General features: G+C 42.8%; 1 protein-coding gene across 1 annotated transcript in view; it reads left to right on the top strand.

The window, feature by feature from the left end:
* The window catches only part of CTBP2 (C-terminal binding protein 2), a 131,389-nt gene that overhangs the window by 70,355 nt on the left and 42,199 nt on the right, over positions 1–18,835 (top strand). The window contains exon 2 of the mRNA XM_033065647.2: positions 5,113–5,272. Coding sequence (XP_032921538.1) covers positions 5,215–5,272 — 58 coding nt within the window. The 5' untranslated portion in view covers positions 5,113–5,214. The remainder of the gene's footprint in view (positions 1–5,112; positions 5,273–18,835) is intronic.

Here is an 18,835-nt window from a genome sequence, read left to right on the forward strand (position 1 = left end):
GCCCTCCCCAGGCAGCTGAAACGCTGAGCAGTGGGAATGGCCAGAGCTCAGGAGAGCAAACCGCCAGGGCTGCTGGGGCAGGGCTGGAGCAGCTCACGGCTCCAGGGGCTGTTCTTATGTTCAGAGCTCAGTTCAGGTGTGGAAAACTGGATCTCTACACAGAGGATGCAGGGAGAGCTACCATGGCATCCATGGATACTGACTTCAACAACTCTGCTTGGGCATCCTGCTCTGCTTCCAGCTGAGAGGACTGATGTTCTACAGCAATCACGAGTACAAAACCTTCTCCAGAAACCTCTCGTTTCCTGAGAGCCTGGGAAATGGGACCTTTTGCAGTTCATGGAGCTGGTACTTTTCTGTAGTAGAGACTCTCCATTTTGTTGCTGCCATATTTCATAGAGGGTAGAAAATGTAGTCAGTTGGTTTGTCACAGAACAGGATGTAGGGAACACCATCCTGCTTCCCCAAGGCTGTGCACAAACAAGGAACATGTGAGATATGTTGTGTCTGGAGCACTGGAAAGGGCATTTCCTAATCATTGGTGGCAGTGCCTGTGATGGATGCTCTAAAACAGATGTTGCCACTGGCAGGGGTTGCCCAGAGAAGCTATGGATGCTCCATCCCTGGCAGTGCCCAAGGCCAGGTTGGACAGGGCTTGGAGCCTCCTGGGACGGTGGAAGCTGTCCCTACCGGTGGCAGGGGGTTGGAACTGGTTCATTTTAAGGTCCCTTCCTACCCAAACCCTTCTATATTGGTTCTATATTGATGTTTGTGCTTCTCTCCTACCTCCATGTGCCATAAAAAGATGATACAGAAGTGCAAGTTGAGAAAGCTTAAAAGACAGAATGTTCTTTATAAAATTACATTTCTCTTTTATCTAACTGTGCATCTTATTTTGGAAGATCACCTTTATTTCTTTTCATTTTCTATCAAAAGTTAGGATAAAAAAAGCTCTAATACAGCTTTCTCTACACTCATTTTCTGGCTCATGGATTGTGCTCTTTAACAGGCAATATTTAGAAGCTATTTAAATGTGTTACATCAGGATTGGAGGTTTTTCCTAAAGTGTTGTATTTAAGTAAATTCCTTCCTCAAATAAATAAATAGCTACTGGACTATCATCATTTCCAAGGGTTTTCAAGAAAATTTACATTTTGAAAGACACTGTTGGAGGCTAACACAGCCATGCAATTACTGTATGTAAGTCACTTCACTTGGTTCCTAATCTTGCTGAGGATGAAGTGCAATTTTTGTGCATGTGTCTCTCGCTCTCAAATTTCCTTAGACAATGAGGTTTTCTTGTTCTTTTAATTGCTGACCGTGATTTTTGTTCTGCCTAGCCTGATTGTGTTTATTTTATGGTGGGAAACATTTAGCCTTGTGATTATTTTGAGATTGGGTTGGCTGTAGAAACCACTGGGGATAGATTGAAGTTGGGGGCACAACTAATTGCGTCTTCCATCCCACAAATGGAAGAACTGCTTTCTTAATTACAGGCTGGGCAATATTCTCTTGTTTCTGTGCCTCACACATCTGCTTTTCCCCATTTTATCCACCCCTACCAAATCCTGCTCAGCAGCTCCTGCCACATTTTTAATAATTCTTCTGACTGGGCTTTTATTGCTGTTTGGTACCACCACAGACACCTGTCAGATAAAGATGGGGCAGTTCATGTCATTAGGAAGGAGCTCATTCATGGGCATTGCATTAAGCTGTGTGGGACTCTGATGAGCAGTAATTTCTCTGATTGTTATTAGTTTCTTTTGTAGGAAGTTTTCCTCCAGGGAGTAATGCAGGGAATTGAGATGGCTGGGAAAAAAAAAAAAAAACTGTAATGGACGCATTTGCCCATCAGAAAATGCACTCTGTCAGAATTAAGTACACTTTGCAAATTGGTTTTGTTTGGGGAAGTAAAGGGGGAAAGAGTTGCAGCCCCAACATAATGAAGGATTTGAGTGTTTTCAGAACAAAATGATAACTTCTTCTCTTCTGATGCGATTTTTTTTTTTAATATAACCTGGTATTTCTCCCTGAAAGTGGAATGGGATGTAATAGAGGTAAAAAATCATGTGTGTGCCTGTAAATGTTGATCATGGAAATACCATTAGCTACTTGGGCTTTAGCTACACTAACAGCTTAATTTTTGTTGCATGAAATATTTTGACTGTACCAGGCTTCTGCCTCCGGAATGAAAGTTTTCTGCGTCTTCTAGAATGTTGCATTAATTTTTAATATGAGTGGGAATCGTGCTCTTTAGCATCCCTATGTTTAAAAAAAAAATCAATTAATTATTGCTATAAATCTCAGTGATTATGCTGCAGTTGTGCTGCTGGGAAATTGGCCATTAACTACCAGGAAATCGCCGATCATCCCTTAGTTGGAATTCAGCTGTACCGACACAAGGCTTTTCCTTTTGGAAATTAACTATCAATGTGATGCATAATTGATAACCATTTATAATAATAACAATAATCTCCATGAAATTGTCATCCCAGAGTGCAGCAGCTTTGTTAGAGCCTTTACCCCTCACGTGCTCAGCCTACTGCACTGGTTAACTGGGTTTTCTGGGAAGTTATTGGAGTGTTTTTAGGAGAGCCAGTGCTGGTGCAGAAAAATAAAATGCAAAGTAGAAATGCCTGGCTGGGCTATGTGAACCTGCAGGGATACTCCAGAGGATGGGTTAAGTGTTGCTGTTGTTTCTCTGCACAAGGGGAATCAAAACTCCAGGTTACAAACAATGCTCAAGATCAGCTTCTGGACATCAACCTGCATTTTCTGGTGTGGTGTCCTCTTTTCCATCCTGCATTTCATGAGCCAGACTTTTTTTTGGTTTGTCACCAAAATTTTGTTTGCAAATGCTGCAGGTGTGAAAATTCAGCTGCTGGAGAGAAGCTGTTTGGAGGTTGGTTTGAATGAATAGTGCCAGGTTTGTGGTTACTGCTGGCTTTTCAGATTTGTTTTCAATTGTTTTAAACCACTCTAGTGTATGTAGGCAGAGAGATTGGGACTTTGCAGAGTGATACAGATAGCCACTTAGGAGAGGGTTTCTTGATGTGCTTGCACTCATTTTTGCCTTCCTCTTCCCTTCCTCTCTGTGCACAGCTTTTGAAAATGTGACAGTGCTTTGCTTTGCCCCAAGAAATCACAGATTTGCACTAATTCTTTTCTTCTGGTGCCTTGCAATGAGTGGTGGATGGCTGGTGGGGGGCAAAGGCCTTATTTTTGAGCTGGATCCTCCATGGGAAGGTTTGTAGCTGTTACCAGGGTCATCTGTCCTCACCTTAAATTATGAAAGAGGGTATTGAATCAGCAGTTGCATAAAATACTAGTGTGTGTTATGTTGGATTGTTGGAATTCAGTTGTCAGCATGAGGTCTCTTCTTCCATGTCTTGATTTATGAATGCTGTTGTGGAGCTTGCTTTGAAAAATTCTCACCTGGGTTTTACATCAGAAAATCAAACCTGAAGAAGTACCACAGCAGCACGTTCAGAGGCTGCAGCTGAGCTCAAGTCAGTGTTCAGAAATTAAATAAACTTTTGGCTCTCTGTAGGAGCAGAACATGTCAGACCTGAGAGTATCCATTAAAGGTCTTCCTCTGTGCCACCAAACTGCAGAAAACCTTTGGCTGTTGTCCCTTTGGAGAGCATTTCTTGTCAGTCAGCCACACATGGATCATTTTATCTCAATGGCATTGAAAACGTGTGCACTGAAACTGTACCTGAAGTTTAAGGTTGGCCCTTCAAGTATGAGAGCAAGGACAGGCTGCAGTGACAGCTGGAATATACATCAAGGTCTTCTTGTGAATTCAAGGTCCATTTGTTGATTTTTACAGGGCAAGGTTTAAATATGGTAGTGTTTTGTGTATGAAAGTACTGGCAGAGCAAGAACTACTTTCCCTGTTTTATATGCTCTCTAAGAATCCTTCAGCATCTGTGAGCCTACAGAATAACCTCATGGATTTTATTTGCTAGGAATAGATTTTTCAGTCAGAAATAAAACTGGGAAGCCCATGCAGTGCTTTGGCAGTTCTTGTGTGCAAGGCTGGTGTTCTGAATTGCAGGGAGGATAAAGAGGCTGATTTGTGGTGCCAGATGTGTGACTTGTGGGGTGCAGACTCAGAGCTGTCATTTCCAAAGCTTGCTCTGCTGTTGGGCACAGGCAGATCTCACCTGGTGTGCTGGTGTTGGAGTCAGTGAGCCACGTGTCTCTCTGAATTCTTCAGAGAGAAATCAGAGTGCAGGGATTGAGTTAAAGTTTTTGGATGGATTGAAGTATGTTAAGTTACTCACACATGAAGTAGAGGTGTAAGTTTGAGTTTTAGGATAAATAAGTAATAAGTAAGTTAGTAAGTCAGTGAGTTTCAGTGAGAGCTGCAGTGGTTTTAGTAAGTAAAAGGTTCAAGATGCCAGAGTAGAAGAACAGGTTCTAGTGAAGGTTAATAAACACACTGATTTTTTCAGTAAAGGTTCCAGAAGCTCTTTCTCAGACGCTATTTAGACAAAATAGGACTCCAGTGAGAATATTGCTGACATTTGTCAGCTAGAACAAGATAGATCGTATACCTAGCGTGTTAAGAAATTAGGATTTTCATAGGTTCAGAGAAGGTATTTGAATTTACATGTTAGCTTGTTAGAAAAACCCTATAAAAGATTATATATTGGGGAGAATTTTTACTATAGCCTTTGCTTTTTGCCATCCCTTTGCCATGCCTACCAGTGTCTCCAGCACCCCAGAAGATCGGAGCTCCAGCAGCAACCCCAGCCCTCTCTGGAGCCCTCAGGGATGGCTCCTGCTTTTGTTTGGGACTTTTTGCCAGACTTAGCATGGACTTTGATGTCTATGACTGTGCCTTAGAAGACTGATGCACTTTTACAATAAATAACCTTTTTAGCAACTACTAGCTGCTTGAATCATTGAGAGATAACCCGGCTCAGAGGTGCAACAGAAGCACCGAGGGGGATTAACCCCGCATGCTGGAAATCCAACACTGATCTCCTTCCATTCCCTTCCTCCTTCCACTCCCCCAGGGTTTGAGCCCCATTCACCCGGCCCTTGAGCACTTCCAGGGATGGGAAGTCACCAAATCTTACGAATCCTCTCCTTTCTCTGCAGGATCCACAGTGGCGGTATGCACGCCGATTCCTGTGAGTTTTCCTAAGCTCCTGGGGGACTGCTGTGCTTTTTGAGTCAGAAAGTTGGAAAATCCCATCAAGAATGGCACTTGTGGATAAACACAAAGTCAAGCGGCAGCGACTGGACAGAATTTGTGAAGGTAAGAGTGTGCTTACATTTTCCTGACAGATGATTAGGGTAGAATATCTAATTTTTCCTTGTTCCTTTCAGTACTTAGGCACAAAGAGGTCCAAATCCAGGGCTGGATTCCCTGTCCTCTCTGTAGGCTCAAAATACATTCACACTCTTCGGGTTACTCACTTGGAAGTCACATTGCTAGGTCACCTCCTCTAATCCTAATTTCTACTAAAAGGATTTGGTTGGTCCCAATTTAAAACATAAGAAAATGATGGAAAATTGAAGAGTTGTTGTTGTTATGGTTTTGAACACTTTCATTTGGGCAGGCAGGTGTGCTGCAATTCTTCATTCATGGTGTGGTTACAGTGTCTCAGCACAGGTGGCTTTTACCTTCAAGAGTAATTTTCCAGCATAAAAAGTTTTTAGGAAACATTCTGTATTGCAGCTCACATGGTGTAAGTTACTTATGACAGAAATCAAGTGATGGCATACAAGCTCTGACTTTTTGGTGTACACTCCAATAATTCTCCAATCTGATGCAAGTTCTGCCATCAGCAACAAATGCAGAGCACAGTGCTGTATTGGGAGAAATATCTCACATCTCTTCAGGAGTTCCAGTGTTTAGCTGCTCTTAAGGAGATGGATAGTTACCTGCAGGGTAACAATTTGCAGTATTACTTGAATGCCAATGAGGTGAAATAAGATTTGGTGGTGGATGAAAGCAGAGAGCTCACAAGGGAGTTGTGCTGCACCCATTTGAGAAAATATGTGGGGCTTTTGTGGAGTTTCAGTGTAAAATGGTGATCAGCAGGACCAGGGTGGATTTTGCATTGACTTTCCTGTGTTATGTATTGCTTACTCTACTGCTGTTTTTAACTCATCATTATCTCTTTTAATTTTGCTCTGTTAATTTTGTAAAAGAGGAGACAAAGCAGAGGAGATGAGTTAGGAGGAAATATTCAGGGTATGCTGCAGTGTGGAACTGCCTCTTTCTCCTACTGAATGTCATAAACACTCAGGTGTAGCACACTATCTCATCTTCAAAACTTACTTTGAACTTGACTTAAAAGAGTTCTATCAGCTGAGCCTGGATTTTCAAAAGCTGCCTTCCTGGTTTGATGTTTACCATCAGATCTAGTTGCTGAGTGTACAAGAAATTCAAAAGGATCACACGACAAACCTGCTAACGGAGCTTCAGATGTGAGTGAAGTTTAGATTATTTTTCTCTGATAGATGAGCTTTTTTCTTCTTTCTTGGTCAAAAGATATTCTTTTCTAATCTGTAAATGTGTGGGAGACGTAACTTTTTTAAGTATACTTTGTCATTTGCCACTGGGTTTGTGATTTGATGGAAATGATGGGAGAGTGTTGTGTTGTATTTGGAAGCAACAGACAAGGACTGAGTGTGGGGAGCATTGTAAAAATTACCTTGAAAAATACACAAAAGCTTCAGATTTGCCAAAATACTATATTTGTAGGACAGCTGAATACTCAACTGGCATCACTGATGGCTATTTTTTACTCTAGGCTCCTAATCTTGGATTATAGCATAAAAAAGCACTGAAAGGGGCCATTCCAGCTGCTGTGAAAGCACACTTTGGAAAAAAAAAAAAAAGATCATTTTTCTTGGTTTTGTCTTGAAAGGTATATGGAATAATCTGTGAAAGATGATGAGAAATTAGGGAACTAGTTCAGCAGATGGAGGAGTCTTTGCAAACAGAATTGTGTTCAGTGAAAAGAATCTATTGCTCCATCAAGCTTAGGGCAATGTGGTCCAAAATAGTTGCTTTTAATGATTTCCTGTTCTGTGGAAGCACTTAAGGAGCTTTTGCCTTTAAATGTGAATGGGATACAAAGCTGCATTTTTACCTGATGAAAGGCTAAATGCCTGGTAGCACAGAGGTGGATTTCTGTGCTTTTCCTGAAGTTGCATATACCTTCCCTTTGGCTATTCCCCACACAAACCCTTGCAGAGTTTGCTGGGAATGGACTTTATTCCATGCAGCAGAATGGTGGCAGGTCTGGAGGTGAAATATCCTCAGGCTACATGTTGTAATCACTGTCCAAACTGCCAGACAGATTCTTCTTCCTGCAGGCTTACAAAAACCATAACCAGACACATGTTGAGGGAAATGCCTTACAAACTGTTGGGGCATTAAAAGAGTTTATTAAGAAGTTGCAGTGTTTGTATTACTCTGTTAAACGTACATCTGGCGTGGAAAAACAATCCAAGCCATCCAAGGAGGTGATATAGTTTTAAAAGCCAGTTCACAGCCTTTACAGGCAGGTTTATGAGTCTTCCAAAGAGAGGAGCTGTGCAGTCTCAGTGCATGGCTCAGCTTCACCAGCTCCTCTGGTTTTGGTTTTTAAAGCATATATTTATGACATCTTTGTATGACAGTGTTACTTCTTGCCCTGAGGAGGCTGGTTTGAAGATGTGAGCTTTTTGACCAGGTCACAGATTTTGATCTGTGGAAGAATATGGGTGGGATAAAGGTCCAGACTTGAGGGGATAAAGGAATTTCAGGGCAGCAGCCTGCAACAAAGACATTTTGAATAGTCTGTCAGCAATTAAGTGGGTTGGTGATGCCCCTCCAAAAGAAGTGAAGTTGGACTGTGCTCACAGTGGTCTTGGCTTACCCATTTCTTTCTCTTCTGGTTGTCCCAGAGACTTTGGGTGCCTATTCTGTAATTGGATCCATATGGCTGACAGGATGGACCCATTGAATGGCTGGGGCTTTTGCAAATAATATATGCAGAGTGGTTTACATAATTGTTGTTTGTGGAATTGTGTCTTATTCCATAGTGGGTCAAAGTATGCTTTAGAGGTGGAGCCGCTGGTGCTGTGTGGAGTCAGACTTGTCCAGCAGCCCCTCTTTTGGGTCCTGTTCCCATGAGCTTGTGATTTTGCCACATTCAAAATTTGTTTGAGCTGAAATTTTCCATTCCATGATGGGTTTTACCTCAGGGTGAATGAAAAAAAAAAAAAAAAGAGTTCCAGCAAAAATTGTGGAGCCGCGTGTGAGTGGGAGATGGAGAGGGAGGGATGTTGGCTTTGCTGTGTGTGAAACAAAGCTGAGGCACAGTCCTGCAGCCATGGATGTGGAACTGCCAGACTCTGCCTGGGATAAAAAGGGCCTGAATTTTGCAGCCAAGTTGCTGTGTGTAGGAGAGGGCTGATTCCCAAACCTGGTGCAGTTTCCAACCTTTCAAAGAAATGGCAGCAAAAACCCTGAAGGCAGAAGCTCACCTGCCTTTCATTTAGGAAACAACAGAGAGATTAGATGTAGTTTTTTCTTTGCTATCTGTGGCAGAACAAGGTGTCTGACAGTGCCTCCAGGAAGCCCCACACTCAGAAGACCATGGCACTCCGGGTGCATGGCATCCATCCCTCCCATGGGACCCCAGTGCTCACACAGGGCATTCCTGGGCGAGGAAATAACTTCCAGCATCACTTTTACTGTTTACTCAGCTGATCTTTATCCTGTGCTTCTGCCAATATGGTAAAACAAATATTAAACATCAGCAGAAACCAGGCAAGGAGTGAGAGCAGCCCATGCTGCTCTGATTGTGTCTCTGGGAGCAGGCAGGGGAGAAGGTGCCATGACACTGTGTCATTTCCTTGTTGAGCATCAAAATTCAGCAGGGACAAGGCAGCAGTGGTGGCACATCCCGGATGCAGGATGGCAGCATCTTGTCTGTGTGTAGAACATGGGCTTCCCAGCACCCTGAATTCCTGTGTGATGATCCCAAGTGCTGCCTCTGTCCCACACCATTGCAGCTCTGCTAGTGTGTCTTCAACACTAGTGCCACAGAATGGGAAAGACTGGCTTTAGAGGTTGTAGTTTGCACTAACATATATGAGTCAGTTAAGCTTTCAACACATGCCCCAAAAGTGGCAGCCCTGGGATGAGCAAGAAGCAAAGTGTAAAAATAATTGCAAGGCCAAGCGAACCCAGATCTTTTCTGACAGTTTTTGCTCCAGGATTTGTCATTTTCCAGTGGGAAATCATGTCCTTACGTGTCAGTTTGTGCCACCAAAGTTGTCTGTGCTTTGCAAAATAGAGCTGTTTGCAGGGCAAACAAGCCATCTGTATTCTTTGTTTTCTTTCAGATCCTTTGATATGTGTGATGGCTGATAAATGCCAGCACAGTCACATAATACTTTTCAGTGCTTAATGCACGAGTAGCTGGCTTTTTGACTTACTGCCTTACATTCTGAGTGGCACCCTGGTGTCCTCTTCAGCTCAGGTTTTTGTGGTCACACTTCCTGTGGGAATTCCTCATGTATTTACCTTCCAGCCACTGATCCTTGTTTCTCAGTGGGAATGTGACCATGGCTCCTGAAGCCTCTTGGGTGGGTGTGAGTCCTTGATGCAATAATTTCTCTTGCAAACCTTGAATAGGCACCTTCCCGTGGCACACTGTCCAGCTGGGATCATGGAATCACAGGGTGGGTGAAGGGGCTGCCCAGGGAGGCTGGGAGGTGTCCAAGGAAGGACTGGACTGGTGACAAGGTGGGGATTGGTCACAGCTTGGACTCATGGTCTCAGAGGTGTTTTCCAGCCTCAATGACTCTGTGAAATGGGGAAGGGGAATTTGGGGTAGGAATTGATGTTTTCAACATCACTGAAGTTATCCCTGCTGTGGCTGCATTAGTTCTGCTGGTTAATTCATTTCAAGGAAGGGCAGAAATTTTGTATTCCATTCTTCCCCCTGTGCCAGAAGTCAGTGCAGACCATGTCCAGTGATATTTGAATAAATTCACTGTGTAATGGTAGGTACCATTGCATTCTGGTACCTAGCTGGATCTATGGCAGGGCTGATTTTTACCTCTGCATTTCAGTTTATCCTCCACAGAAATGGACTTAATAATCACAATGTCAATTATTGCTTATTGTGTACTTTCTTGTTAAAAAAACCCCCACACTAACCCTCAACAAAAGTGCCCCTGAAGAACTGTGATGTTTCTGGCTTTTCAGGAGTATTTGAACAATGTGTCCCTGAGGTCTGGGCTCACACACCACTAACAGCAGACTATGGAATAGCTTCTCATTCAATAGCTACAATCCCCTCATGCTAAAAAATAGAGGAACCTTGCTCCTGGAAACAAAAGGGAAAATAGACATTAAAACTACAACTCTGGGCAGTGGCTGCCTCCAATTCTTGCTGCTTTATATAATGTAACAGTAGCCAAAATGAGAACATTTGATATTTGGGTGGAGAAATTTTCTTCCATTCTTGCAAATTTGCACACCAAGTAGCATCTGATAATACTTATTTTTACTGCTTAGAAATAGAATCTTATTATCTCAGGAAATCCTTATCACCACTAGGCATTTGATGAGAAACAATGAGTTAAAGATGATATCAAGCACAGAAGAAACTGCTTGTCCTGAGTAAAAGTGACTTATTTTGAATAAATGTAGACCTTTTTTATCTAGTGGATTTGAGTTTCTTTGTTCCATGAATATAAAACACAGTACAAGGATTTCCCCCCCACCATAAAGCTTTTTGTACTTCGTTTTTTAAGTTTCCACCTCAAAGAACATAAACTATCAGGCTTTTAAGGAAGGGTTGCTTACCACATTTAGCCTAGAGAAAAAGCAGTATTAGCTTGTCAGATCTTCTGCTATTGCACCCTGTGCTGATTTATGCAAAATGAAGATCTGTCTGGCTGCTCCTGATGTTTTGCTTTTCCAAAATTAAGTCTTTAGCTTTATGGAGGTTTCAGAAAATTACTTCAAATTCATACTAAAGCTGGATTACACCTCTTTTTACCAGTGAGAAGTAATGCCCTTAATTATCCCTCCTCTGATAGAAGCATGGCATATTTGGGAATTACTTGTCATTAACAGGTTTTGTTAAAATTTTAAGAATTTTTTAAAAATTGGACAGTATCCTCTGGATGAAGAAAGTTCAAGCAACCTCAGTGGGTTTACAGATATTATTTAAGCTTATTGACCTTATTGCATGGTTTTCAACCCTTTTGCTGTGCTGAATCGAGAACTCTGTATGCTTATGTGAGTCCTTTTTGTGCTTTGGGATGGAGCTCATGTCCAGGGGTGTGCTGTTGTTCTTGCATGGATGCTGCAGCAGCTTCCAGTCCTGTGTGGATGTTTTTCCTGTACATCCCCTCCTGTGACGTTCCATGGGGGAATGTGCATGACAAGATGTAGGACTGGAGCCAGACACCAAGCCAGCCTGACAAAATGCCCCAGGCATCCAGGCAGGAGTAAAACACATTTAGATAAGGTTACAGACAAAAATTCCATTAATTTGGTGTGCATCATAGTAGATGTGTGGCTCAAGCTGTTGCAGGAGGGGGAGCTCCCCTTTCCCTGGACTTGAGAGCCATATGCACCAAAATAGGAGCAAATACTTTTGTTGTGTCCTCCTTGTGTTTAAACCCACATTGATGGGAACTTAATACATGTCTGACTCTTAATTCTGCCTTGTATTTTTCCATTTTCCCCAGCCTCCAGACAAGGTTCCGTGTAACACGCTTTACAACTTCGTGTCATTAATTAAGAAACAATTACAGCTGATGACTTCAATACCATCAACTTAATTTCCATCCTTACCACATTTCCCGTTTAAATTAACTGGTTTAGGGATTAACGTGTTGTCATTGTATCTGGGTTGGTTTTTTTTTTTTTTCCCTCTCCTTACTGTAAATCCTCCACTGTATTTAAGGCTTGCTCAGAAAAGTGATAACATTCCCAGAATATTCACTGGGAAGGGGTTGTTGGAGCAGGGCCTGGGGGCAGCCCTGGCGCCTCTTCCCGAGCTCCAGAATGCTGCAGAAGCTGCCTGCAGCATCCAGGGGGTGGAAATTGGCTGCTTCCAAATATGTGATGAGAAATGATCAGTTCCCCAGGAACAGATGAGAACAGGATGGGGTTTCCTTCAAAATACCAGAAAAAAAACCTTACATCTGACTCCTAAATTACACTATTTCAGGGACTGATGGTGTTTGGATCTGAACCAGTCTTTTCAAATTTATCCTGATTTCCTGAGTATTTGCTGGTAAATATTTTGACAGGAGTAGGACATCTGGCTATACTAAAATAAAGCTGCAGGGAAACACATTACACAACTTTTCTTTTATATTTTTTGCTCCCCACAAACAGATGTAATGGATAGAAGTGCCAAAACAGTGAAGGTTTTCATTAGGGAGCTTTCTTCAAAGAGCAGGTTTTGAGTTGGTTTTGCATTTCTTAAAATTGGAGGACATTGATCATTTCTTAGTGACACTTTAATACAGCCCATTAGCTTAACACTATTAATTTGGTTTTTGTTTTTTTTTTAAGACTATCTTTTTAATTTTTATTTAAAACAAAACACTCTCTGCTGCCATCTAGCACCTCAAAACTTAGTAGTAAACAGGTTAAGTTACAAAATAGCCTTAGTATAGATTGACTCCCATTTTTGAGAAAAAGCTGTGTTGCTGCTGCTGATGATACAGATAATTTGATTGACTCAGCAAATGAACATGAGCAAGGATGGTGAAGGAACACAGTAAGATACAGCTCACTTTTGATGGTTTGCAACACAACAGTACAAAAGGCCAGTCTTTTAAAAAAGCAAAACATAAATGCTTTTTTAGCTGAAGTAATATTTCCTCCTGTTTGGTCTTGGTTTTTATCTGTGGTGGGTGTGAAAGGGAAGCACATGTTTCAAGCTTTTGGCATCAGCTGGGGATGTAAGGCAAAGAGACACCCTGAACCCCAGCCTGTTTATCTCCCCAGGCCCGTGTTACAGTCTGGTAATTAATTATTTTCTATGCAAAGCCCAGGCATGCATGGCAGAGTTCAGATTTACAATATATATTCATTTAACAGTGGATTTCTCTACTGCTTTCTGGGACAGATATAATTCCCATGCTTTTCATTACGCATACTGTTCAAATCTTGATCCTGAATTCTTATTAAAAATGATGAGATTTGACCTCAAAGTCTAATACCCAGTTTTGGAGACAAGGTGCTTGATGTGATTTCCAGAGGATTATTTTTAAGAGCATTCGTAGATTAGATCTTTGCGAATGGTTGAGGGATGTGCCCAATGAACCTTGTCTGCTGCTTTCACCCGCCCTTCAGCATCCAGATTGATTTTTATTTTGCAGTCCTTGAGACTGTGTAGCTGTGTGCTGTAGGGATACATCTGATATTTTTATTATCCCTTTGTTGAAGCAGGAATGTGACAGCGCTGTTTCTGCCAACTTTTATTGGAGTTTCCCCGTGCTTAAAGGCAAAATGGTTTCTGATTGAAGTTTGAAGAGCTTGTAAGGCTCGTTCCAATGGCTCAAAGTGTGTTTTACAGCTGCATTTCTCTTTTCCAGCTGCAAGTGTGTTTTAGATGATTTCTGCCTTCCTGCATTTGTTACCTGCAGTTTGATTTTCTTCCTGGATGGCAAATCATGGAATGGTTTGGGTTAGAAGAGATCTTAAAGATCGTATAGTTCCACCTCCTGCCATGGGCAAGGACATCTTCCACTGTCCCAGGTTGCTCCAAGCCCCATCCAACTTGGCCTTGGACACTTCCAGGGATGAGATATCTACAATTTCTCAGGAAAACATCCGAGGCTTTGCCAGGGGGCAGGATAACATGAGGTGATAAGTTAGAACATGCTCACAGGGGCATTTCTGGTACATACCTCATTCTGAAATACACAGAAGATAATTCATAGAATCACAGAACGTCTGAGCTGGAAGGGATCCACAGGGATCACTGAGTCCAACACCTGGCCCTGCACAGACACCCCAACAAACCCATCCTGTGCACCCCTGAGAGCAATGTCCAAACCCTCCTGGAGCTCTGGCAGCCTTGGGCTGTACCCATTCCCTGTTCAGTGCCCACCACCCTCTGGAAAAGAACCTTTTCCTGATACCCAACCCCAGCCATTCCCTCTTTCCACAGGGAAAATTGGGGTAAGGCACCCATCTGTGACGGTATATCCAGATGGAGAGTTGTTGTGTGGCAGGGACTGGAGGCATGGCTGGCTGGCCATGAGGGTGGGAAGGAGCACATCTGCTACACCCAACCCCTTCCATCAGAGATCAGCACAAACAGCACTGGAGAGGCAGCTCCACAGGGATAAAGGGAAAGGTCACTCATTTCTTTCCATGAAGTGCTTCCCTGCACCTTCTCAGCACATTGCTGGCTGGTGGGAGTGGAAAAGCCCTTGCATCCTCTCTCCTCATAGTGCCTGGTGGGATTTTGGGGGAATTCTTGGGGAATGACTCAGAAGGGCACTGCTATACAGCTTGGAGAGGAAACGTCTGCTGGCTTTGGCATGGGAGGCTCTTTGCTGTTGGGCTCCCTTTGACCTTTAATTCTCCAGTCACGTCAGTGATGGGAATGGTGTGTGAGCCCAGTCACTGGTCCCAGTTTGTGCATCACATTTCAGGGCAGTGTGTGCTCCTGCATTCCTGGAACCTGTCACACCAATGCTGATGGCACATTCTATCCCAGCGCTGCCGGATCGAGTTACAAACGGACATAAGCTTTTGGTTTTTTTGCTTTAAAGTCATCAAAATGCAGAGTTCCATGAGGCAATGATTGTTTAATAATGGGCTGATCTTCAGAGTGTTTTGTTGTAAGGCACCGAGTTGGTGTTTGTGAGCGTTTTGTTGGAGTTACAAAGCATCGATGCTTTTGGTTTGGAAATTGGTAAAAGCATGTGGCAGGGCTTCAAGCACTGAGTGCTTTCAGATGCTGTGCTGCTCCTTTGATTATTGAAAATTATTCCAGCACAATCCTGCTAATTTTCTCTTTGTGCTCCCTTAATTTCAGGAGACTGTTAAAAAGTCCATCTAGGCAGAGTGCTTATTGCCACTGTGAGGGAGATTTTGCAGAGCCAAATTTTAGCAAATGCGGTAGTTTCAAAGGATTTGGAACACGTTCTTGCTGCTTCTCCTCTCCTATTTTTCTTTTAAATTTGTTTCTTTTCAATTGGTGTGCATGCATGTGTGTGTGTGTGCATTACTCATACTGCATCCCATTCCTTTTCTTCTCCATGGCATCCATGGTACAGCACGGTATGGAGCAGCTCATTTCTGCTTCCCTGGCATCCTGCAAGCTGAACATGGGAGGAGGATGTTCAAGAGAGGCTTCCTGAGCTTTGGGGTCATTAGGCACAATCACACACAGTCCTTGAAAGCCCAGGCAGGGAGGACAGCAGCATTTATCCTCCCAGTGGCTTTGTACCTTGTCACCTGAAAACATATGACAAACACTGATTAATCTTAACACCATCCGAGTGTGAGAGGTGTATATTATTATTTCCCTCTTGATGGAAGGGGAATCAGCAAGTAAGAAATTAAACAATTTACTCTCTGACAGTGGCAGAGCGAGGTATAAAGGCTGGGTGTCCTGATACCTGCTCTCTCCATTAACAAGAGATGTTTTTGTTCTCCAGAGGATTTTTCACTACCAGGGGTAGGATTCCTTTGCCTTTGAAAGAGAAATAGCCTTTCCCAGACTGCTGCATGTTACAGTTTTTGCCAGAAATTACATTTGGCACGTTGTTTCTGTTCCACTCTCTCCCAGAAGAAAGTAATTGCGGAGAAAAAATCAACATCTTAATCTACATTAAAAATATTTTTCCCCAATATAAACAGGATTTAAATTTATAGTTGCAATATATTTTACAATAATAAGAAGCAAAACTAATCCCAATCTGTATTATTTTGCTGCACAGAATAATTTTTCCAGCAATGTACTTTCAGAATAGGTAATGAAATGTTTTATATCAATATGAATGAAATTTTGCAGCCAACCTCTCCTGAGTCAGTGCTACGGACTCCAAAAATGTTGTTTACACAGTTATGTTGCAGATTTAGCATGCTGATTTTGTACCCTGGGTTTTAGGTGTAAAACACTTTCCTCATGGGAAGAGAACAGCGCTTAGTAGCATTGCTTGTTTTACATCCACTGCAGGAGGGTTCCAGGCTCAGATTTTTTGCTGTCAGTTTTGAATGCAGGGTCTCAGCAATGGGCCCACCTTTCTTTTACTCTGTCATCACCTTTTTTTCAGAGCAGACTTTTATGGTCATTGCATGGTAACCACATATTGTGGCCAAATTTACCATGTATGAGATCAATGCTAAACTGAAAATCAGGGAATTAAGTCAAAACTCTGCATTTTTCACGTGATCTGAAATACCAGAGCATTTAATCTCTTGATCAGCTTTTTTTTTTTTTCCTTCTGTGTGTGTTTTTTTTCTCCTTTCCCAAAATACCTCTAGAATTAAAAGATAAAGGGAGAATAAATTATCTGCCTGTTCCACAGTCCTTGTCTCCCCCTCATGTTGAGGGTGTGGGTGCTGGTGCCTCCTGCACTCCCAAGAAACACAGTGGGATCTGTATCTTCTCCTGGCCATCCTACTTGGGTCTGGATGCAGAAATAGGAACAGAATTATTTAATAGAATTTAATAGAATCACAGAATGGTTTGAGTTTTGAAAGGACCTTAAAACTCATTTGGTTCCACCCCCTGCCATGGCCAGGGACACCTTCCACTGTCCCAGGTTTCTCCAAGCCCTGTCCAACCTGGCCTTGGACCCTTCCAGGGATCCAGGGCCAACCACAGCTTCCTGGGAAACCTGTGCCAGGGTCTCATCACTCTTACAGGGAACAATTCCTTCCCAATATCCATCTAACCCTGCCCTCTGACAGTGAGAAGTCATTCCCCCATGTCTATCAATCCACACCCTTCTAAAAAATCCTCTCCAGCTCTCTTGGGGGATCTCTTCAGGTTCTGAAAGTCTGTGATGAGATCATCCTAAAGCTTCTCCAGGGTGAACAAGCCCAGTTCTCTTAGCATTTCCCATTAGCTCAGGTGTTTCAGCCCTTGAATCATCTTTGTGGCCTCCTCTGGACTCCTTCAACAGCTCCATGTCCTTGCTCTGTTTGAGTCCCCAGAGCTGGACACAGCACTGCAGGTGAGGAGTAGAGGGGGACAGTCACCTCACTTGCCATGCTGCCCATGCTGCTTGAATTTGCAAGGGGACTGCTTTTAAAACTGAAAAAGCAGAAAAAGACAAGATCCTTCCTGCCCATCCATAAATATTTCATTCTGATCATTTCTTATTCATTTCTTGGTTCACTGAGGGTGTAACATTTCCTTTGCTGCCGTGGTGGCACAGGAGGCAGCCCAGCTCCACAGCTCCTGGCCACAGCATCTCCACTGGATACAGCTCTTGGGCAACAAAAACTGGGGCCAGCAGAGCCCTCCAAAGAGGACATCTAGCCCTTGGCTGCAGGGAGCTTGCAAATCCTTCAGCCCCTGGTCCTGCATTTGCCTCTGCTTGGCTTGGAGCACAGGAATAATCTGTTTGTTCCATTGGATAAACCATCCATATGCATGAGTGTTCCAGAGGCAGGTCCCCAGTTAGGGTTTCCTGGCCCCTATGAAGAGCTGGAAGAAGAGAACATCTCCTGCCCATGGGAGGCTGATGCCAGGGTGGTTTTCAGAGCCCAGATGTGCTCCTGGGCGTGGGATGGAGTTTGGAGGTGTCTGTCTGGGTGCTGCTGTCGCCCTTGTGTGCTCTGGGCAGGGCACAGCCACAGTCACAGATGTGTTGGTTTGGGTGAGGTTTCCATTGTGTGCCCGTCATGCGACCCAAGGGCTTGTTAAAGTAACCCTTGGTTTTTTCAGAGGTAGTGAATGCTTCAAGCTCCCTTCTGACTTCCCTTGCAGTTGTAGAAAATCAGCATTTTGAAGTTTCATTTCTCTGTGGATGGTTTTTTTCCATTGTCAACCAGGGCTTAACATGGTGACTGTTTGTTAGTAGTTTCTTTGAAGACAATGGTGGAAGATGCCCTTGATCTACAGACCAGGATTTTATTATTTTGTCATATACATTTTTGGTAGATTTTTTTTTCTGCTGCTTCAGAACAAATAGCACCAATCTTTTGGGAATACATTTTATTCTTTAGCAAAATGTTGTAGCAATAAAATGTTTTTGTTGGTTAAAATACTCTCTGCTTTATTTGTAAGCCACAAATGTGTCTTCCCATTTTGACTCTCACAAAAGAAGAAATTTTCCAGTGTGCCTGAAGTTTGTTAGTTAATTCAGTATAATGCCAGTCAGATATTCTTGGAGAATTGCATAAATAATATTTTGGGCCCCGTGTTTTGCATGTCTGTGTAAAATTCAGCATAATTTTCAAGATCCTGATTCTTGAGGATGGAATTGGCGGAGAGAATGTTTGAAGAGGATTTGTAATATTTACTGCAATAAAGAAATTTAGGGATTACTCAAAGATCCTGTCAGTATTTGGGTCAGAAATATAGCCCAGAGGTATTAGTATGATAGGCAAGTATAAGCATTAGACTGTATTAGTGATTTAGCTATCATAATAGCACAATGGTCCATCATGTGATGGCTTGTGCACTAAACATTTATTGTGGATTAGCTGGGAAAAATGCTCAAGCTGTCTTGCAAACGGGCCAGGGAAGGTGACTGTTCCTCCTTTCAGTGGGTCTGTCCTGGAAGAGGATGTGTTGGAGGGGAGGAAATCTGTGGTCGTAGCTGAGAAAGGCAAAATTGTTTCCATCTGCATTTTTTAATTCAAAAAATA

Source organism: Catharus ustulatus, chromosome 8 (genome assembly GCF_009819885.2).
Source record: "Catharus ustulatus isolate bCatUst1 chromosome 8, bCatUst1.pri.v2, whole genome shotgun sequence".
Lineage (NCBI taxonomy): Eukaryota > Metazoa > Chordata > Aves > Passeriformes > Turdidae > Catharus > Catharus ustulatus.